The sequence below is a fragment of the Ptiloglossa arizonensis genome, chromosome 6, assembly GCF_051014685.1.
Source record: "Ptiloglossa arizonensis isolate GNS036 chromosome 6, iyPtiAriz1_principal, whole genome shotgun sequence".
Taxonomy (NCBI): Eukaryota; Metazoa; Arthropoda; class Insecta; order Hymenoptera; family Colletidae; genus Ptiloglossa; species Ptiloglossa arizonensis.
In genome coordinates, this window is record NC_135053.1 from 24807348 (window position 1) to 24830181 (window position 22834).

At 48.6% G+C, this 22834-nt stretch overlaps 2 protein-coding genes across 2 annotated transcripts; both read left to right on the forward strand.

The window, feature by feature from the left end:
- The first annotated feature begins 1357 nt into the window (after window positions 1–1357).
- On the forward strand, window positions 1358–2168 carry LOC143148765 (uncharacterized). The gene is made up of 2 exons (XM_076315434.1): window positions 1358–1690; window positions 2051–2168. The coding sequence occupies exons 1-2, from the start codon at window positions 1438–1440 to the stop codon at window positions 2134–2136; spliced, it is 339 nt and encodes a 112-aa protein (XP_076171549.1). The 5' UTR covers window positions 1358–1437; the 3' UTR covers window positions 2137–2168.
- Window positions 2169–11823: 9655 nt separating this feature from the next.
- LOC143148736 (uncharacterized) lies at window positions 11824–12781 on the forward strand. The gene is made up of 2 exons (XM_076315370.1): window positions 11824–12084; window positions 12511–12781. The coding sequence occupies exons 1-2, from the start codon at window positions 11832–11834 to the stop codon at window positions 12600–12602; spliced, it is 345 nt and encodes a 114-aa protein (XP_076171485.1). The 5' UTR covers window positions 11824–11831; the 3' UTR covers window positions 12603–12781.
- The last annotated feature ends 10053 nt before the right edge of the window (window positions 12782–22834 follow it).

Here is a 22834-nt window from a genome sequence, read left to right on the forward strand (position 1 = left end):
ATTTATATTGTGCCGGGTGCACCGATTGCGATTGATTAACGTATCACGTGCATCGTCCAGGCGATCCAATTACGTTCGCGAGCTAATACGACCGCGATGACCGACCGTAAGCAACCGGTATTATTTATGGGCGACGTCGTCATCAATTATCGCGGGTACGGTGATTTCTTCGTAACACAGGTAGACGTCGCGATACAAAGAAAGAGAAACGAGTTCTCGGTTACAATTAGATCACCGCGGAGGACGCGAATGTTAACTAGAGCCGCGTTTTCTCACGTTCTTCTACGCTGCGAGTTCGATACGAGTCGCGCGAGTTACCGAGTAATACGTACTCGTTAATTAATGGACTCGAACCGGGGGAATCTTTCGATGATCGTCACGGTCGATTCATTATTTGCTTCGCGATTTGTTGATCGAATGTAAAATAAGGTAATTAACGATCGCAATGAAATGAAAATACCGGTGAATCGAGTCAACAATGTTCCGCGCTATATTTTCCACGTTTATTACATGCATCGCGAAGAAACGTAAATATTGTCGAGCACCGTGTTTCAAAACTTTGAAACGCTGATACCGCGTATCAGTAACGACGAGTACTCTTGTGCCTTTTGTTATCGGTACAATCGTAATACGGAAGTCGATCGTCCGTGAGTGCGTCATTCCTATTAAAAAGTGATTACGAACAATGGGTAGATTTCGTAGGAAAATAATTGAGGCCAATGCACGATCTGGCATTAGTAGGATCGAACGAAAATATAAAAATAATAGAGAAGATAATCATTCTGTGTCGTAGTGGAAAATTGCAAGAATAGAATCGAACATTTTTGCCGAAATCGATCGAAGAAGTAACGCAATATATCCCCACTACCTGTGTTCTGTTTTCGATCCAATCGACTCTGGATCGACTTTTGTTTCAAACTATCTCGTTCATTTGTCAATAGAGCGCAACGAACACTATATCCGTCCAAATATCGAGATACTACTCTACTATTAATTTCAAATTATCTTCGAGCAATGTTCCTCCTTTTGCATCCACAAACTGATCGCAAAAGAGAATGTTGTTTCGTCAGCGATATCTTATCGTTAGTTTCGAACAAAGCATGGACAGAGCAGCGGAATATTGATTTACCCGTGTCGATAATGATCGTAGTTTTGAGTTTGTTATACTCATCGTTTTCAATAAACAGACACCGATAACGGAATTACTGACGAATGATTAATCTCGACTCATCGACGCGCCGAAAACACAAATACCAATAGCCTTAAATGCAGAGTACCTTGTGGTTATCATTCGTAGTCGATATCACCCGCGGGAAGGATTCATTGAAGCGTCGAAGATCTAAGTGAACGAATTTACGATTAGTTTCGAGTACTACTCTTTTTCTCGCGAAGAATCCTCTCGTGTAATTAATCTTGCGAGTAGTTGCATCGTCGAAAATGCAGAACGGAGTGGCACTTCGTGTAATCCAGTGTGCACCGCCTTCCTATGCAGAGGCCATGAACGAAACTGCAACGAGGGAAGGCAAGGATCGGGCACCACCTGCTTACGATCAACATCATAGTTTTAGCGAATCATCGACACCCAGTGATTCGCAGCAAGACTATTTTTCGGACGTTTACGTTCAACGATCCAACTTTGAGTCCCAACAAACCATCCCGTCGATAGAGCCACACACGGAGATACACGAAGGTAGAATATTTTGGAAATTATGACTCGTTCAATTCTTCTTACGCGCGAAACAAAATCAGCTGACCGTCAAAAGTTTACTTGAAATAGTGGAATTAAAGTGTTCGCTCGATAGCGAGCGATACAGACTACGAGCGTATTCGCTCGCGACTAATCTTCCAAATAATCCGAAAACATAATCTCCAGATAAATTTGACGGGAATTCAACCGAGCGATAAATCGATATTCTTGATACATTGTTCACGTATTCGAATACTTTTGACGACACGTTCCGAGAAGAATACGTTAATTGCGTTAAATATTTCGGCAATCGGCCACAAAGGAACGCACGGTTAATCACCACGAACAATATTTTTGTTTCAGGATCCTACTGTCTGAAATTGTCCACCTTAATCGTGATCATGGTTATCGTAACGAGTATTATAAAGTTATTTCTGATGCATTCATAGATCAATTCGGAATAGCAACGAATCGATTACTTCTCGCGCGCAACCATTGGTTCGATCAGCTGGCAACGCATTCGTTGAAAACACGAAGCTGAGAAATTAGAAATTTCAGCATTAAGTAACGATAAACACGACTCTTCCGTTGACGAGTATCTATGTATCTACCTATTGTATCTCGTGTCGTTGTATCGTATCTTGGATATATTAGATAAGATTTTTCGTCTTCTATACAGGTACTACTTTGGGCTCTTTGTTTTCTGTGGAAAAATTGTAACAGCGTAGGATAATTAAAATAAACTATTCGTTTCCAAGCCAGTGGATCGCGCTGATTCGACAAATTTCGCGAGACAGTTGGCAATTATTTCTCCAAGGCAAATATATAAATAAAAGGCTAATTAAGAAGTTGTAGACTTAATTATAGTACGAGTGTTCCGAAGGAGTAATTTAACGAATTCGAAAAGCGGAACCAGAGTGACGATTTTGATCAAGATTTAACGAACGATTCCTCGAGACGAGAATTGTCCCCAGAAATCCACGAACTGGTGAACCACTTTTTCAAGCATCGTCGGGCGTGAAACCTCGAAGCGAGATTGTCGTCGATATACACGTCGAAAGAATTCAGTTAGAAGGGAAGCGGTGCGAATGGTGCGAATCGTCTGTACGAATCGTATATCCGTCGCTTTGTCGTATAAAAGGAGCTCGTAACGCCCTTATGTTCCGATGTTACGCGAAACTCAACGGGACGGGGCACCGTTAACGGTCTCGCACCGGCTCAAGATCGCGGTACGACAAAATCGACGTTAACTTTTTAGTTACGCGGAGACTGCGCGAGCGCTAAAGACGCTCGAATGCAGCCGACAGGCTGGAACTGTCGGTACGAGTAACGGTGATATTTCGCGACTATAATGGAACGTCGCGCGCACACGGGCACCGAGGCAGGAAAGGACGGGAGTGTCGCGATATCGCCGGCTTTTATTATCGACGCGATAAAACCCTGGTAACTGAGTAATAATTTAAGAGTTCAGCGCCGTTCGGCTCGAGCACCTTCGGCGCCGTGGCCGCGGCTCGACTAGACGCGGTGCCAATAAGCGACTGCGCGAATCCTTTTCCTCTGAAACGCGACCTGCCAGAGGACTTTACGAGCTCCGTTCAACATCGGACCAAGTGCTTCGGAATCGAATACAGGGCTGCTGGATCGTGCACCGGGAACACTCGAGCGCGGATCATCGAAGGGCGTCGAGTAAAATCGAGCGGTTGTTTCGCCACGCGATGGTCCATTGGTAGAGAAGAAACGTCGATAGTGTCCAAGCGCGAATCGTAAGTCAATTCTAATCGTCGAGATTTTTATGAAATCGTGTTCGACCGATCCTCGAATTTCCTGTTCCATTGATCGTCCAAGGAAAATGAAAGAAAACGAGGAGAACGACCGAGCGTAACGAGGTGTCGAACAATGAATAATAGCCGGAATCCCGCGAGCGCGAGGATTCGAGTCGCTGGGGGGTGGTGGACACCTAGGAATAAAGGGTCCACTTTTCCCTTCGCGAGTGGCGGGCGATAACCGTGTTTTCTTTGCCAGCGATCCGGAGCACGGTTTTAGACGCAGCGCGGTTACGCGGGAATACATTGCGAACGGTATTCGTTTTTCAGGGGGCGTCGATGGTAGGCGAAACGGGGGAGTCGAGTATCTCAGACTCGATAACAGAAAACCTCGTTACTCCGAACGTCCGACCCGATATCCATTCTCGATCTCTCCGCTCCGCAATTCAACCGTGTTACCGTGGGACTAACGACAATTCCCGTATTCTCCCGTCGTTCGACAATACGTCCTCGGCACTTTATTCGGCCCGCTCACCGACGCCGATCGATTTTCATTGGGATCCGCGGAAAACTTACGAGTAAGCTCTTTCGCGACCGAGGGAACAAAGACGCGGCAACTTTCGACGATCCAAACGGCGTCCCCGTTCGGGGAACGCGTTACGCCATTACCGATGATAAATCGTTCCCGGGAAGTTTATACGGTGTGTCGTTCCGAGGTAACAGTTCGATCCACGACGACCGATAGTCGCTACCTTATCCAACTTGGGCTATTTTAACATTATCGTTCGATGGTGGCGCGTTCACCTTGTCGATGGATGCAATGGTAACGTTCGCGACTTACGGGATTAAGAAAACTCGTATCGCGCGAGAACGTCATTTTTATACGTACAAGTGTTGTAAAAGTTCGGATTATTGTATTTGGTTTGTATCCAGTGATACAACTGGATGTATCATGCATGTTCGAAACTGAAAGAAAGGCAAAACGAACACAGTCCGTAAAACCCTAACGTAGACCGTTCGTCATCGGCACGTGTCGCTACATAAGTCATTGTTGCATTTATTCCAACGATAAAAGATTTACTCGACCGGCGCTCGTACCGCGAATACTACGTTTCGTGAGAAACAAATGTCGTCTATTCTGTTTTTAGCGTCGCACTGTGCGTATCGAGAACGAAGCGGAAGAAACGGGGCGGCGCGAACGCGAAACGATTTTTTTCTTTTTTTTTTTGCACGCTCCCGTGGAAAAATCGTCTTCGCGCGTTTTTACGCGGCCAGATCGGAGTTTCCGGATGCGTACCGTGCCGCGATATGGTCGAGGGCTTCGCGTTCTTGCGCGACCTTTTTCCGATAATTAATGTCCGTCGGTGCACCCCGCGGAACGTGGATGGAGGACAAATGCGAAATGGGAGGGGAGGGCCAGATTAATGACATTTTTACTTGCAGCCATTGCAAGAACGATGGATTCGACGCTATCGTGGGTGCTAAAGATACCAGAGAGGAAAGAAACGAAATTTATTAGCCGACTGAAAATTACTCGAAAATAAGATTTAATACTGCATTCTTCGAATCGAACACGGAGCGAATTTCTATCGAGACGACGACGTCCGTGTTTTACCGCACTCTGTGCGTTGATAAAAAAAACTTAGCAATATCGTAGTCTGTGCAAGCACGATGTATCAACGTGGACGTTTCGACTCCAGTTTCGAGTTCTTTTCTTTCGACGGAACAAACGGGAGAAAGCTAACGATCGAGTCAACGTATCTCTACGTATTATTGCGAGGTCTGGCTAAAATTCGTTCGGTATGAGTCTAAAGCGAAGGCAAGAATTTTTATTTTTAATCGCGAAGGTAAAATTGGAAAATCGACGATACAAAAACAAGCATCGTCTTTCTTTTGTTCTTTGGTTCGTCGAACGATGATGTACATATTCGTAGATTGGAACGAAAGGAAATTAATTTCACTCGATCGTCTTTCATTTTTGCTTACAAAATTTTCTTTCGTGAGGATTTAAAACCGAAAGTCTGTACGAATACACGTATTACGCTTTACGCAGACTATATTATCAAATTCCTGGTTCGTTCGCGTGGCAAGCATTTACAAAAATTCTACGCGATTTTTGTATCAATGTTCATCGCGCGAATCAGTGGTCGCGGCTGATCGAAAAACAATTACGATAAAATTCCTGCAACGTTTCCCGGGAAGAGACACTCGACTTCCGGTTTCGGAAAGCGAACGGAGATGGAGCCCGGAACGGAGCGGAGGAATCGAGGATTCCTTTTACGACTTATAAAACGGGACGAGATCTAATCGGGAATAACAGTAAACTGGAACAAACATTGACTCAATTTCTGACCTGATTAAAGCCGGTGTCAGGTTCGGTGAAATAGTCGATGTTCCAGGTCGAAATAGTTCCGATACGTGGCCGGTTCCTCCGCAATAAAAGTGACCTCCTCCTTCTTGAAATACATTGTTATTCTTTGCCTTTTTCTCTCCGTTTGCTACCTCGGGGCCGCGAGCTTGCCAACTATTCCGGCGAGTCCGCTCGCCAACTGTGCTGATAGCACCGAATGGCTGGGTTCGTCCCAAAAGTTTTTCCTAGCGTTTTACTTTTGAATTCGCTGCTGGTGACGCGCGATAATTATCGTGGGAATTGTACGAGAGAAGATGCTCGATTCGCTTAATCGAATACCAAAGTGAACAAACATAGAGCGACGAACGAGCACGCTTACCGGCGATAAAAATGTATATTTTTATAGGGATCTCCGATCGCTCGTTCCCCCGCCGCATAGTCGATTCTCGTTGTCGGAAGAACCGGGCAACGCTAAAGAGACAGCCATGAAAGTATAGCGTCTTGGTGGCAAGGAGGTTTACAGACGCTACGTATGACAGATATACGATGTCGTGTTCGAGGCAAGAGTGGGGGGTACTCCAGAGGTCTCGCGAGACTCGGCTTGGACAGCGCTGGATATAACCTATCGTAAATGGAGCGATCGAAGATTATGTTGAAAGCGTACTTCGTTTCGGGTTAAAGGCAAGCCATTTTTCTATACAGTTCGTAGCAGAACCTCTTCTTGGATTTCGATAATTTTCTCTTCGTCGAACCGAGAACCCCTCCGAGACTATTCGTTCTCCGAGCGAAGCCGAAACCTTGCGGTCGTAACATCGAGATTCGTTATTTTCCGATAAATCTTGATCTCGTTACGCCGAATCAACGTCCTCCGTAAACACGGAATTACGGATCAGTTTCCGAGCAGCTATCACTCGTGCGATTCATCGTGCGCGTTGCACCCCGTGGTACGTCATTCCTTCGGAAAATCATTCGGTCGGCCTCGATTTACGGTTCCCCCTCGTTCTTGGAAGCGTTCGCGAAAATTACAAGCACGGGGTCAGGAAAATGGCGGCTGAAAGTGGCCACGTCGATACGTCCGGGAGGGGAAACTTAATCCAACCTGAACCGACGTAAACCTCGAAACTTATATACCGCGTGTAACGTCGGGGGTTTGCACGCGGTTCGCTCGACGCGGAAGCTGAAAGGGATTGGACGAGCGGAGGAAAGTTGCCGCGACGCGATCGTGCCAGGCGGGAAAAGGGCACGACGCCTTGTTCGAAGGGTGAGGGCAGAGGGGTGGAGGGGCGGAGGGAGCGAGAGGACGTGCTCGTCGCTCCGACGTGCCGCGTTCCTTTCTTTTCGCCTCGCGTTTCCATTTTCCGCTCGGCGTTTTGTCTTCCTCGCTCCGACCAGGACCGTTTCCCGCTGCAAGCCCCCAACCACCCCCCTCGATTCTCCCTCCGTCTCCGACGATACAACCTTGTGACAACACCGACCCGAAGGAGCACTTCTCGATCGATACCTGGCACTGTTTATTCTTACCCTACCTCCGACGCGCGGGAAAAACCTCGACGAAGAGCCACCAAGGAGGGTGGAGTACGACAGGAGGGGGATGCACCGAGGGGGAGGGACACGTCGAGACCGTGGACGATAACGATAACACGATAGGACTGCTTAAAATCGGGGACGAGGGAATCGCGATGATTCTCGCGCGGTTGCTCCCACGAAGACGAAACGGAAGCGACGTGGCCCTCGTCGAAGAAACGCATTTCCATCGGAAGCGTAGGGGGTTGGGGGGGGGGCGAGTGCGCGATAGTCGCGAGGATTTTTACCACGGTATTTTCTCGACGAAAGGATCCGCCTCGCGGTGCAAAAACGCGACTCCGTCGGGACATCGTGCTCGTTCGGGAAACGTTGTTATTCGTCGGTCGCGCGCAATTTCCTAGATTATTTTACGAATTTTCCCGCGAGTGCCGCTCCACGGGAAATTTCAACGAGGATCGAGACTCGGTTGAAATTTCAAACGAAGATCGTTACACCGCCCCGCGAACGTAATTATTTGATCGAAACGATGCTCTCGCGGGAACGGAACGAGGCTGGTAATTTCGATTCGAAGGTGGATCAGAGACGATAAGGACTCGGTAATTAGAGACAGAGAAGGAACGGATAAAGGCTAAGTGAAAATAATATTTTCCGTCCGTTCCTCGGTGTTCCCGGATATTCCTTGACCCTATTTGCATTCGTTTCAATGGTCCTTTAACAAACTATTTCGAATCGACTCGATTCTAATCCCGCTCCCCCTGCACCGAACGTTTCGTTTGCATAACTTCGTCATTGTTCCCCGCTTTACACGTACGAGACCTTTGCAAAAAGGAAGGAGCAAGTGGATGGAAGGAACGGGGACGGAACCAGAACTAATGTGTCTCGATAAAATTTGCAAACGAATCAAGATTGCCGCCCGTCTCTGTGCTCTCTGGCACGCGGGATACGGAAGAGTCGCGCGGGAACTCGAAGAGAGAAAAATATTTCGTCGTCGAGGATACGGAGGCAAAGGAACGGTCCTTTGAAACCGACTATTGGAACAAAGGTGAAATTTCTTTAGAACTGAATTCAAGTATCGCGAGAGGATGAAAATATTAACGATACGTGGCCAAAACTAGCCCGCGCGAAATGTTTCATCGAGGTTCAGGGCGTAAAAAAATCGATCAGGGTGTTACAACGTACGTTTACAACGTAATAAATCGTTTCGTCGAAGGATGATAACTCGTTCCTCGCGACGAGGACACAGAATCTCGAGTTCCAAGTTATTCGTTCCTCGTCCATCGTTTCGTAATTTCTTGCCGCAGAATCGTCTCCGTCGACCCAAAATCCCGACCGCCAGAAGTAAGTCGCTTCCTCGTAATTCGTAGTTCCAGGAGCCGAGATTGCGCACTCGTGGGCACTGCGCAATTTTTCCTTGACGAAACTCCCGCGCTCGTCTACGACGCGCACCAGGTTGCAACACGCGCTTGCGACACGCGTACGCCGAATTCGTGCAAAGCGTGCGGTCTCTAGCGACCAGGGCCGAATCTATCGTGAACGTCTCCAATCGTACGAAGATGGAGCTTTCCCTATTTGTATAAGAACAGAACGAAACATTTTCTTTGTTCGTAAAAGATTTCGCGTTCTTTCCGGCCACTTCTCACGAGCCTCGATAAGCCTAGATCCGTCACTGCTGACGATAAAAATGACACCGCATCGATGCTGTCGATATCAGTGCGTGAGTTACAATCTGATATCGAACCGAGTGCTCGCACGATGCCACATTTTTTGTTCCAACGCGCGAGCTGGTACATTGTCGGTAACAATACTCTTCGTGAGTTCAGAAGAAGAACCGTTCGCGAGAAAATCTTAGTCTACGTACGATGTCAACGGTAACGATTCGTATCGGTTCGGTTGTCTTCGCGCTGATCGCGTTCGGAGCACACGCGCGAACGTTGCGACGAAACGATCCACAGACGATCCGGGATGTTCCTCGAGTCCGTACGTCCGAACACCGGAATAAATTAGTTACGCAATCGCGCGACGCTCGAATCGCGAACTTTCTCTAATTACGTGTCCCGAGCGGTCGATTCCCGCGCGCGAAAGTAGTCACGTAGCACGCGAAACGGTATTCCACGTATTCGAGCCGTCGGCGACTCGCGAGCGGTGCGGAGCGTGCACCGACAGGTAACCAGGTGCCACGGAAACTATTCGGGACCATAATTCACCGGACGGCCCGTTCAAACGGCGCATTATCCGCACACTGATTAGCCACGGACGTATACAATCCCGACCGTGTAATTAATTTGTTCGAGCTTTTGTTATTCCGAGCACGGCCGCTACGACGCCGACCGCTTTCACCGATGAAATTCAGAAAATTCTTCGGGTTCGTGGTTCGGGGAGGGTTAGTTCTTGCATGTAACGCGCTTCTGATTTATACCGCCGTTCGAAACCTTGGACCTTTCGATCGTTAAAGTAAACGAACCGTTCTCGGTACCGAATCGCGAACAGTTTATTCCAAATAGTATCCTCGCGCGTTAATTGTTCGCAACGCGAGGTAGAAAAATTCTCGACAAAACGGCTATTCGTGTATAAAAATCTGCTTCGGTTCTACGAAGCTCGAAGAACGTTCCAAAGTTTCGAGCGTCCGTGTACACACGGGCGATGAATTTTTGCAAGGCGGGAATTGCGACAATATTTGAATACAATCGTCGCGTCTGCTTCTTCGCATCGAGAAAGAGAGTTCACGAATACCAACGGAGCCTTTCTAAATATTTGTAATATCCGCAAATGTTTTTAAAGAAAATTTCTAAATTAGAATCGAACTCTTCGATTCCCTTTATTCGGCGGAAAAGTTTCACGAAGAACTCGGCGATCGAACCTTCGACACGGGTCGATAATAACGATAATTATAGAGGGAAAAAAAGTACAACGTCTAGTATTTGTAACGAGCGCTATTAGCTACCGATAGAAAAAGTAATTATCGGGCACGTCACCGTGCTACCTATTTTATAATACAATACGGGGGCTGCTTAGCTCATCCTCCGAGCAGTTTTAGCGTTTGCGCGAAAGCGAAATTGTTACGTCATAATCACGCTGCGTGTTAGTTGAATGCAACCCGTTTATGATGCAAAAACATCCATCTACTGCGAGATCTGCATTTCAACCAGCTCCGCAGTGTTTCTGACACGTGGTAATTTCCGTTTTACCTCACAAGCAGTACATGTCGTTCGTAATATATTGCAATGTTTATTCGTTCAAGGATAAGAACTCTCTGTGTGGCGTTGAACACTCACATCGATGGTAAATGCGAGAACAAGTTTCACGGAATCGGTTAAAATTCTGCCTCCGTAAACTCCGTGTAAAATTGAACCGGTAGCGATAATAACAACGATACAATCGGAAACTGTAGCAACCTAACGACCGACGAATCGTTTCGTTATCACTTCTATTACGTACGATCGAAATCCTTGCCTTTGGGCAGTGATCGTGTTTCGACTAATTTTTAACGGTACAACCGTTCACGAATAACGCTCTCGCGAAGATGCAACGAGGAATATACGTACAAGATTTTAGTCGGCGACACCGGTAGCTGCCACCGATGAACGCGCGATATCGCTTTGAAGTTCGGTCAGCCGATTCTTAAATCCACAGTCGCTCGATCCGAAGAACGTATTCAATGGCGGGGACGATTCGGTACGTTTCGTCGAGGAACGAACGCTACGTTTCGAACGAGCGGTAACCGTAATTTGATCGCACGGTGCTTTTCGTTCGAGAAAAATTCTGAACCGTCGGTGAACGCGAACCGAAACTTTGCCAAAGATCGAAGTTTCGCTCGAGTGGAATCGAACGCGGAAACAAGAGGGTTGCGAGAGAATCGAGCGAGCAGCGGATAGCGATATTGTTTGGGCAACGTGGCATTATACAACGGGCGCTAACCACGGTGACAAACGACGAAGGAAGTTCTCCCGCGCAGTCGTAACTCGAAATTCGCGAAGTTGCTAACAACTAGTCGTGAAATTAATCGTTTGTTCGCGGGAGCTGCCGCGAAAGTAGCGACGTCGAACGATTCCTTGGAATTTACCTTCTCAAGAATCGCCAGGGTATCGGTACGACGAGTCGAGTAACACCGATAACGAACTTCTCGCGTTGTCCAGACGATCCTTTTTAGCCGATAATCCGCAAAGACGCATCGATTTTGAAACAAAAGGTACGTTGCCGATACCATTCCGATCAGCCGCGAGTTATCGTACCACAGATCTTAATTCGCTCTCGTATTCGCTGCGAGCACAATTCTTGACGAACCTTAATCGATGAGAGAATTCTTAACGGATGTTTACAACCGATGTTTCAATATCTAATATCTTATCGCTCGTAAACGATACCGGTAATGGAATTTTGCGAGAGCGTAATCTAGTTGTACGTATTTACGACTCTTGAGCAGTCGTTACTGTCACCTTGCGATATTTTGTCGCGTAATTGAACTCCGAATCGCTCCGGTCCGAACGTAGACACCTCTTTCGTACGCAACATGGAGCACGTGAGAACGAATGGCTGCCAAGACAAGGCCTATCCCGGTGCCTCGTACTTGGAAACTGGATATTCATCGGCACCGCCTCCTTATTCGCCAGAGATCAATTATTCGAACCCTAATGCGTCAGGGTACTCGAATATCGTGCCGGAAATTCACTCTGTTACGATAAATCCGTCGCCAGTGCCCGTTTACATCGTCGATCAAGACAGACCTCCGAGGACGATCGTTTACCGTGTGTACAAGCGCAAAGGTAAGATCTTTTGGAAAATTATAATTCGTTCAATTTTTATCTTCTGCTCGCCGTGTTAAATTTCCATCGAATTGTTCTCGAAGAAGCGAAATTGAAATGTCCGCGCGATAACGAGCGATAAAATTTACAAACGCACCGGCCTTGTTCGTCGATCTTTCCAATATTCGTCGTCGTATCGTACTTTTGTAGATAAACAGCGAGAAATCGCACGACGGTACTTTTTATCGTCGATCTTCCACTTTCTGATAAATTTCACACAAATTCGCACGAACGATAAATTGATCTTCTTCGAACGAAATTCCTACCGGTGTATTTAATTGCGCGTTTCGAGTAGAATACGACAATTACGTTAAACGTTTATCGAAATCAACGGCAAAAAGGGTACCACGGAGAACGAACGTGGTGATCGATCAATTTTTATTTCAGGATCCTGTTGCATAGGATTGGGCACCGTATTACTTCTAATTGCTATAGGAGCTGTCATAAGAGCGATTTTCGTATCTCAACGGAATCATTAATTGTAAATGGAAGACTGATCGCGTCCTCGTACAAATATCGATTTATTCGCACATTGTATCGTACGTCGGATAAAACATTGCGCGCGTACAGACCGCAGGTCGATGTACTCGTCACCCGTGACGAGCTCGTTTTCCAGGATTCCTTGACACGGAAAGACACACCTGCTCTAAATGTATCCAGACTCGATATATAAAATACAATACAGCGAACCGAGCAACGTCTGAAAAAAAAATTTCATTCCGTACATATCTCACGTAGAACAACCGTATCACTCGCGCTACCAATTACCGGACACCCTGTACGTACATAAACGTATATCGGTTGTACAACGACTCTGTACCGTATAGCTGAGAAATTTACTCGCGACCATTTCTACACAATTTTATCGTCACGTTTTATTGCCCATTATTTCCGCGCAAAGGATCGCACTCGTTTCAATTATCCGAGACGTATCGCGCGAAACGATCCGTTGCTCGACGAGTTTCGAATCGAAAAATCGTCCCGACGATTCGCGTTGTTTCTCGTACTCGAGAACTCGAAACCGATGGGAGTAAACGATCCGATGGTTCGATACGGCCTGTGCGCGGTACGTTTGCAGCAACCGCGATAAGTCGAACAATTAGGCAGGAACAAGCGTCTAAGATCGTAAAGCAAGTATATTCAACGGTAACGTTCCGCATTAAGGTCACGCGCGAGCATCTGTTTGGCGAACGCGGCGCCGTATAGTAATTCCTACGATAGACCGTAATCGTCGCTCGATTCTCACGGGTTAAGCGTATTATCGTAAGCCGTAAGGCGCTTATCCAATTGTTGGCCGATGCAATTACATACATCACGATTACTCGCGATGATGCTCGTTAACGTCGCTACGAAGGAGATCGATGAAGATTACGGAGACGGAAAAAGAAAAACCGAAGACAGCAGGGGGTCGACGCAGGAAACGACAGGGTTAGATGGGAAACGGGTTGGGTGAAAATGAAAAGTACGCGAACGAGAGACCCGGTCTGCCGGAGAGCGAAGAGCGAAGAGCGAAGAGCGATAAAGCCCCGATAAGGAGAGAAGATGAAATAAGAAACATTTCGAGCGCGAGCACGATGAAGCGAGCCGCTCGCCTAGCTCGCCTAGACGGGGCGCGGGGAACCTTCGAGGAAAGGGCGGGAAAAAGGGGTCTTCATTACGCGCTGAAAGGCTGCCGTTTTAAGAGCAAACGAATAGGAATAGTTAACAATGAGACAGAGGCGCCGGAGAACGGAAGCTGAAAAGGAAGAAAATTCGCGCTTGATACCGGTAGCGAAGAAAAGCTCACAAATTAGAACATCCTATGTTTAATTTAATGACTTCTCCAGGGCCGGTTCTCGCGCGAATCGAGCTGCTCGCGCAACCTTGCCGACATTAATATTAAATTCACGTTCGTGCGTTCAGCGAGCAACGTTGCGGCTCTCGCGAATCGACGACCAAGCCTATCGGCTCGTTCCGTTCGTTCGACGCGACTCGTTAGCCAAGAAAATTTATTTCAACCGATGCTCGAAACGACGCCCGTTTTGCGCGTCTCCGGTCAAATTGGCCGAATCTCTTCCACATCTGTTCGCTGATCTCGCTACGGTAAATTACAATCGTATCAATTAACGGAAGAATGTTCTTTCTACGGCGTACCGTGAGATTTCGATCGGGAAATTCGAGCTTACGAAGAAAGGGTCGCGTTCTGGAATCCCTGGAACAACTACGTGTAACTATTTCGCTTGTAATCGTTCGTCACGGTCCTACGTACATTCGCACGGAGCTCACTGTTTTTCGATCTTCGATCGAGACACAAGTTCATCGAGAAATTACGAAGAATCTCGAGAGAAAAGTTCCTCTTTTCCAAAAATGATCGCGAAAGCAACCTTTCTCGACGTAAAACGTAAACTCGATCGTTCTCGCGGAATGTGTACACATTTAGCGCGGCGTCTCGTTCCAGCGGAGAGGATCGTCGTAACGAAAGGGTTAAGAAGACTACGCGTCCTCTTCCGGTACCAACGCATCCTCGACTCGGTAAGTAACAACTACGGGTACCTCTTTCGATTATAATCGTTCGTCACGGTCCTCCGTAGATTCGCACGGAGCTCACTGTTTTTCGATCTTCGATCGAGATAAGTTCGAGGATTCGTGAGAAATCTCGAGAGTTCCTCTTTTCCAAAAATGATCGCGGAAACAATCTTTCTCGACGTAAAACGTAAACTCGATCGTTCTCGCGGACTGCGTACACATTTAGCGCGGCGTCTCGTTCCAGCGGAGAGGATCGTCGTAACGAAAGGGTTAAGAAGACTACGCGTCCTCTTCCGGTACCAACGCGTCCTCGGCTCGGTAAGTAACAACGTATCGGTGTAAACGATGGCGGTAATTCCGAGCGCGGTATCCGCGGTGGTAGTCTCGTTCGGTAACGATATTCGCGGAGTCTTGTAAAGCAAATCCCGTCCGCGAACGTACTGGATTCCCATCCCGTGGGGTAACGTTTACGCGAAGGGAGGGTAGGAAGCGAGCCGAGTGCTCGGTGTTCGCTTTCCTCCGATTCTACGAACGATACCGACGAAAGAGTCCGACCATTCCCGGCGTCGTTCTATTCCTCCTTCGAGGCGGACCGACGAGTGCCAGTTGAATCGTGAAATTTCATTCTCGACGCAACCTCCCCTCTCCTTCTTCTTCTCCTCCCCCACGAATCGTGAAATTTCAGTGCTCGACGCCGACGGACACGTGGTCGTTCCCGGAAGCCCGGAATCTCCGTTCGAGACCCGTGTCGCGTTTAACTCCTCCGCGAATCGGCGCGAACGTTTCCATGTAAATTGCCGCGAAAGAGCGTAATCCGCAAGGGAGGACGATCGCTACGCCGTGTACGTGAGCGTTTGTCCCTCCCCTCCCCTCTCCGGATGTATTCACCTACAAGCTCCGCGCGGCTTCCAGGAGACCCGGTTCCGGCGGACAATAGAGTGAAACTCGAACGTTTTTCCCTTATGCATTATGGAGAACTCGGTTATTAGACGTAAGGCGGAGTTAAAGAGAGACCAACTCCGTTTCCAATAGCCTCTGTCCTCGGTTCGCGATCGGGCCTCGCTCGCGAGGACACGGAACGATACTGGAATACCAAGAGAAACGTTCCCTCTTTCTTTCTCTATCTTTGTCTGTCTCTTTTTCGTCACCCGACTCTGGATATGGATTTCCAATTCAGCCAGATATTTTCAATATCGTTGTCGCGTCTACGGTATCCACCGTTCTTTAGTTTCGTCCGTGTGTATACGTTCGTCGCCGCGCAAGCCGGAGGGCGTCGAACCAACCGAGAATCCACGCTCGTCGAACGGAAGTCGAGATCTGGATAGTTTCGTTCGTGGCGGTTCTTTCGTTTCTCGTTCGGTTAACACGTGGCGTTTCGCGGTGCGCGTTACCACGCGCTACGGTCTCTCGTTCGAGTCCGAAAGATTCACCGGTGCTCGGGATCGGGGTCGCCAATTCGAAATCGGTTCTCGCTGTTTTCGCGAGTCGCCTCGAAACGGCTAAAAATCGGTTTCGCGAACGAAAGTCCGTATATTTTTCACAGATAACTGTGTTCTCGAATACTCTGTTAGAAACAAGGTGACATTTATTTTCGCCCGTAGCGAATACACCATCGGAAGTAATAACGATCGGTGGTACGGATCGAGCGATACGAGATGAAAAATCGAGCGATCCACGGTTTCTTCGGTACTCGATCGCGCGGTATTTTCAAAAGTTGTCTCGTTATCGTTCGTCCTGGATATTAAAGCGCAAAACGGCGGACCGCGAACGAGCACAGAGAGAACGCGGAGGTAGGGAGGTGGTCGGTAGTTTTTCGACGGAACGAACCTCGTCGGCGCCGCGAAACTTCGTAACCTCCTCCTTTTCGGAACCGAGGGCGGACGGTGGCAGAATTTTTTTGCCGCATCGACGAGAACGAAGATGAAATCCTCGCGAGCAGGAACTTACTCGCGTCTGGGACACCGAATCGCGGTGGATCCGTCGAACTAGAAAACAACGTCACGGGAAACCGAACGGAGCGCGTATCGGATCTTAACGACGATAACGCCCGGGAAAAATCCGCCGAAAGTTCACCACGACGAGCCGAGACGGCTCCTTCGTGGAAACAATTTTCAACGACATCGCGGGGGTTAACCGGCGTCATTAAGAATTCAATTAAAGCTAAGAACCGCGTCCCGTTGGCCCTCGAGGAGAGAAGGTGAGGGCCGACGCGGTTACAACAGGGGTAAGAGAAGCAAAAAAAAAAACGGAGAAACAACGGTACCGTTAAACGAACCCCTCGAATTCGGCTACGCGGTAGGATCGAGAAGAGAACCGGGAAGAATGACCAAAAAAGACCTCGCGAGAGGTACAGAGGTTGTCTGGTGGAAAAGACGCAATCAGCGACGTCGTCGAATCGAAGCCATCCTATCGTCGAGACAGAATTAACGTTCCCGTGGAGCCGGATGGGGTTTTACCACCCCCGATGAACCAAGGGGGGAGAAAAATAAAAAGGAAGGGGTTTGTACGGAGAAACGCGAAAAAGAAGCAACGAGCCCGCGGAGGCCGCACGAGCGAGAGGATAAGAGGCGGGAAACTGCGAGGGAGCTCGTCCCGGTGCGCTCTCCACTGCTTTTCGAGTGCTTTACGACGTCTGCCCGGGTAAGTACGTTGCCCCGGTGTTCGCTGCCGGTACACTAAAAGTATATATCGTAAAGAGAGGACCGGGAGGGGTGCGGGCTGGGTGTCCTCGGCCGGTTCAATCAACTGTACGCCGGGCAACAAACCACTGCCGTTAATTGGATCGGAGCCCCGAGGTCCGGGGGCTTTACGAGGGCCAATCGCGCCGAATTATCCGAGCTGCATTTCCCGATCGGTGGCACCCACCTTCCCCGGGGCCTATCTTCCATCGTTTCTTCGAACCGGTCCACGGTGTGGCTCCTACCACGCGACTACGTCCGGACAGTGTGCTCGATGAAGAACAACCTTGTTATTCGTCGTTCGCGACCAATTTCGTGGATCATTTTACGAATTTTTCCATCCTTCGAGAAATTTCAACGTGGACAGAGAGTTCGTTGAAATTTCCAACGAGTCGCGATTCGAGACTCGTGGAATTCATCTCGAATCTACGAGAGGAGACGACTCGACGAATTTTCTTTGTTGGAATGAATGTAACAACGATCTTAAGGGTGCCAGATGTCGATGTCAGTTTTAAGAACTGTCTCCGTATTGGCGCGGAAGAGTCGGTTTTAACATTTTTCTTTTGACTTTTCTTTCTAGTCGAGTTCCAAGTCCAGAGTCAGGAAGACCACACGACATTGTCGTCGGTCGCGTCAAGACACATCACTGTATACCCATTTGTTCGAACTTTATTTTCTTATATGTACAAAAATTATACTACTAGATACGCGAGATCCCTGTATATTATAATAAACTAGATATTATAATCTGAACTTTAGAACAGTCTTTACCGTTGGCCGATTGACAGCGCTTTCAACGAGACTTTGGTTCAATTGCTCTTGGAAACGAAACGTTGTCGCTAGTACAGCACGTTCGAATCCATCGGATGCGAAAAAGGGGCACGTCCTTGGAACGTCCTCCGAGGTTTTCACATATTGCCTCTTTCTTCGCGAGATTCTCCGCGATGACTTCCGATCCACGTGCGTTCTATTCTCACTTCTCGATCGACGAGGTGTACCCGCTTGAGAGTTCCTCCGATTTTACGATGCGATCGTTGTAAGGAAAGAATCGTCAAAGCACGATCCGGCGCAAAGAAGCGTCCACTCGTTGTTCGATATCTTTCCGAGGAAACGGAGAGCCTGTAGGTATTTAAGTCGAAACGTTTATTACGAGAGTTCATAATGGACTCGCAACAAGCTGCTGTTGATGAATTACGTCGTCGTAGTTGCACGCCGTGGCCATTAGACGTCAGCTAAATGAGCTTTCGCGAAGTTACGCCGGGCCGCGCCGCTTTCTGATCATTTTTTTCCGGGAGCGGACGGAGAGAGCCTGGTACGGGGCAGGGTAGGGGGGTGTACGGGGGAAGCGAGCGTAAAACGCCTAATTATGCTAGCGGAGAATTAAAATATTCTCGGTAAACATTTAAGAAAGTAAAATAAAGAAGCTCGCCATCGAGCAACAGTCTTTAATTACAACTTAGTTCGCGTTACCTCTTACTCCCGGTTCTGCAACGAGATGCTCCTTTCGAAGCGGTTACGCCTTTGCGAGTCTTTCGCCTGTTCGCTTCAAAGTTTCCTTCGTCCCCTACCCCTGTTTCTCTCATTACCTTCATTTACGTAATAAACTTTTTTTTCCCGCCGCTTTGACTTGCTGCCGTTTTCTCTGTTTACCTCGGCCCCGTCGGAACGTTTCGCTTCTCGCGTCGCTCGGTTATTACCCGGACGCTTGTTGTCCGTCTTTGACGAGTAATTGCGTCGTCATCGATCCTCGATTTCAAAGCGTCGCGGGGCACCGGGCGCGAAAACAGGTACGCGATTCGTTTGCAGCTTTTCCGCTCGATCGAGAAAAATATCAAGTTCGCGACCCCCGACGTCGGTCTTTGACCGATCGCGTCGAGCTCGACGCTTCGGTGCCCGTTGCTGCAGTTAACGTGGATAACGCGGAGAGCTTGGAAGGAGTCACCAATTTCTACCGAGTCTGCCGTTCGACTTGCGCTGACTATACTTTTGGATGGACGACAGTGGACAGTTCGTTCTTCCTAGAGGACCAACCGGTCGAGGACTCTTTTCGGGATCGCGGAGAGTCTTTCGAAAGATTTCGAGACGTCGAAAGATTTACCATTTTGCTAAACGAGACGAGTTGTCGGTTCGTGCTCAGCAAGGGGAGAATGGTCGCGTTTAAAGGCAAAGAAGATTTCCCTCTGAAAATCTTTGACCGGGCAGTTTCCTCCACTACGGCTTCGATATCGTTGTTTCAATAGCTTAATAGAATTTCGATCCATCGCAGGGTTGTTCGGAGTAGAGTTCTCGTACACTTACCTTCTCTACTAACGGTTTCCTACTGTCGGTTCGCGAGAAGAAGGCTAACGTTTACATCTCTACTCCAGTTTACAGTCTATCAGCTTCCCGAGCGTATTACGAATTGTCGCTGTTGGCCGTCGATCTTCGTCGTCTACCGTCGAGAAGGTCTCGTAACTTCGAAACTAACGACGTTTCGATCCGTGTACATCGAGAGCTTTTTGCTCGTTTCGGCGCGTACCGCGTGGCCCTGAAGTTCGGTGCCGACAGCCTGTAACGTTCTCCGAAATTAACTCGAAAACGCAGAGGAACGGGACTCACCGGGGCCCGCCTCGAATACATCGTTTCCATTTTCGCAGACGCTGCCAGTTTGGCCGAAGCTTTGCCAAATATATTTATTTCCAGCTAAAGCGAACGGGGCGGTGCAACGTCGCGTTCCGTTCCGTTTCGTCCCGACGGCGGGATATCTCTAACGCGATTTATTTACAAAACGCGACGCATTCTTCTTCGCCGTTGAAAGACTCCAGGGTTTCATAATTCCGGACCGTTAAGCCCGTTTCGACTGTCGGTTCGCGAAACGCATGCCCGTGGTTATTTTCGTCCGTGCCAACGGACGAAAAAAGTAAAACAGGCCGAGAGTTCATAAGCCATCCTTCCGACGTGCACGATGTAAGCGTAAAGCGGAATAAACGTCGCCGGTACGTGCGTGGTCGTCCATGTGCAACGTTGTATCGTGCTAACTCTGTCTTGCCTAGTCTCCTTTATGGCACCACCAGCGAAAGAATAAGCCGTTTCCGTTGATGCGACCACGGTGTCGTCTCGAGGTTCTCGGCCCACCCTGTGTCTCCCACTTGGCCGACTCTGACCTCGTAAAAGCTCCGAGCGTGAATCGTGACTTCGTTGTCGCGAGATACTCCCACGATCGAAGAAACCTCGAAACGCCATTGGCATCGTTTCGCGCGGGAAACAACCATCGCTAAACCGTCATCTACGTTGCCTGGACGCGAGTAATCCGTTCCTTGGGAAACGATTAATCGCGGTATTGCGCGGCGAGCGTCTTTCCTAGTACCGTGGGATAAATTTTTCTCATCGAGAGAGTCTCGCGGAGAACCACCGGCACACGGAAGACGATCGAAATTATTTTACTCGCGGGTTAAGAAATATTTTTCAACGATAACCGTTCCACGTTCGTTACTTTATTTCGATCGAGACGAACGGCCGGTTCGGCGAAAACCTCTTGCTATCTCTGTTGTCCTATTGTCCAGAGGAAACTGGGTCGGACTCGGAGTTCCCGGTCTAGCCAGTTATCGTTCGGTCTAGCCAGTTAGAGGATCTCAACGGTGGGTACTGCAGATCCCTTCGCTCGGCTAAATTTAACGAACCTGCTATTAGACGAACTGTTAGCCCAGATTGCTACTTAATTGCCAGCCCATTAAGTTACCTTATCCGATCGCAGTGCGCGGAGGATGGTACAATTGCGAACCAGGAAGCAGGAATACCGAGCTTGGCCTCTCGGGGTTCTCGCGAGATCGAAAAGGAGGATGCAACGCGATCCTCCTCCGTTCGAAAATTGCCACCCCATCGAGCCGAAACTCGACACCCTCGGGTCTCGGCGATAAATCAAACGAGGCTCGCTCCGCGTTAGATAAAAACGCGTGGATAACGAGCCAGGTTGGCCGTGAGCGGCCCGGAAATCGAACGGGAGCCCAAATTTCCGGCGTACACCGGCACCGGTTCGTTCGCTCACGGGTTCCTTTTTATTTCTTCCGCGAGCCGTCGATTCACCGCTCCGTACCTCTCGGCCGTTCTCCACGTGGAAACGTTTCGACGCCGCCAAGTATCACCTTCTGCGGCGACCCTCCATTTCCGAAAACCTATATAAAGGGCCCTCCACGCCGACGAGCGAGAGGGGCGCCAAGAAAAACGAGACACCACTCGAACCTCGTCGCTACCCTTTATTTGCCACTTAGCCTAACCCCTTTTACTCGTCCGCTGAACCGCCCCCGTTGAAACACTAGACGACGCCGCTCTTCTTCGCGCCCCGCCACGCCAACTCGTTGCTTACTCGTTGGACTTAACGCTGATTCCTCGCGTTCGTTGCACCGTTTCGGCCCTGAGGACTCACGATGCGAACCGATACCGAACAGTCGGATTCGCGACCAACGAGGAGGGTGACACGGGACCGTATCGGGGCAATGGACATAAATATAAACAGAAGTGATTTCATTCGCGCACTACGACGCACGGGATCGCGAACAGAAATACTAAAATGAAAATGGCTTAGCTTGTTCTTCACTCCGTAGAATAATGAAATAAGGAGCGAAAATCACTGCTTTAGTGAATACCTCTGTAGAGAATATATTTGGCGAAAGTTACTGTTTCCAACGAAATACTTCCGTAGAGGTTATATCGGCGATTCGGCGTAATAATTAATAATGCGTAGCGGGTGACGGACAGAGGTTCACACTTGAATAGGTTGGAAGAGTCGATGAATCTTTATTCAGCGGGCAGCGGCTTATATACATGAATTTTGATTATCGGTGTACTCGGTGTTTAGGCTTCGCGTTGGTCTTCTCGGCGTGCTCGGTGGTCCTCGCAAGGGCAACGTCTCGACCGTTGAACAGTCGACTGAGCTAAATCAATCGGTCGCTCAAGGTCGTTCCTCTCGACGCGAAACACAAAACACACGAATTCCGCTTCGACGTTGGGACCCTTACTCGTTCCCTCGTCAGAGGGAAACCGACCAGCTGAACGTTTTCCGCAAATCTTCGTACCAGCTTCGATCGGTGTATACACGATCCTTCACCGATCACCAAATATCCCGTATAAAGCAGAACCAGCTAGGTTACCTTACCCATAAGTCCATTAGCACGTCCGGGACGAAACCCTCTCCCTTGCTTTTCCTTCCTTCGCTACATTAACTAGCACCGAAACGTCGCTTTCACGAAGCGCTTGTTTCTCCGTTTCGAAGATTCAAAAGCCTCCGAGATCCCTGTTTCGCGGTTAGATTGTAATCCAACCCTCGTTGCACAGGGTCCAACGTTCTCGAGTGAATGAAAAATAGGTTCGTGGAAGAGATTGACGAGAGATTGTCCGTACCAAGTGATAGTGGAGAAGAAACGTTACGGTGGGGATGACCCTGAACGTCTACTTCGGCTTCGTTTCCCGAGTGCAGAGTATTCCAACGTCGATCGGCGCGCGATTTAACGCGAAACGTGTGCTCGTGGCTCGTTGGTGGCATCTTGGCTCCT

What these genes read in the sequence shown, in the direction of transcription:
- LOC143148765 (XM_076315434.1), top strand. Translation starts at nt 1,438, where the DNA reads ATGCAGAACGGAGTGGCACTTCGTGTAATCCAGTGTGCACCGCCTTCC. An exon ending in ACACACGGAGATACACGAAG is followed by an intron (nt 1,691 to 2,050) that starts GTAGAATATTTT and finishes TTTTTGTTTCAG; the next exon opens with GATCCTACTGTCTGAAATTG.
- LOC143148736 (XM_076315370.1), top strand. Translation starts at nt 11,832, where the DNA reads ATGGAGCACGTGAGAACGAATGGCTGCCAAGACAAGGCCTATCCCGGT. An exon ending in CCGTGTGTACAAGCGCAAAG is followed by an intron (nt 12,085 to 12,510) that starts GTAAGATCTTTT and finishes TTTTTATTTCAG; the next exon opens with GATCCTGTTGCATAGGATTG.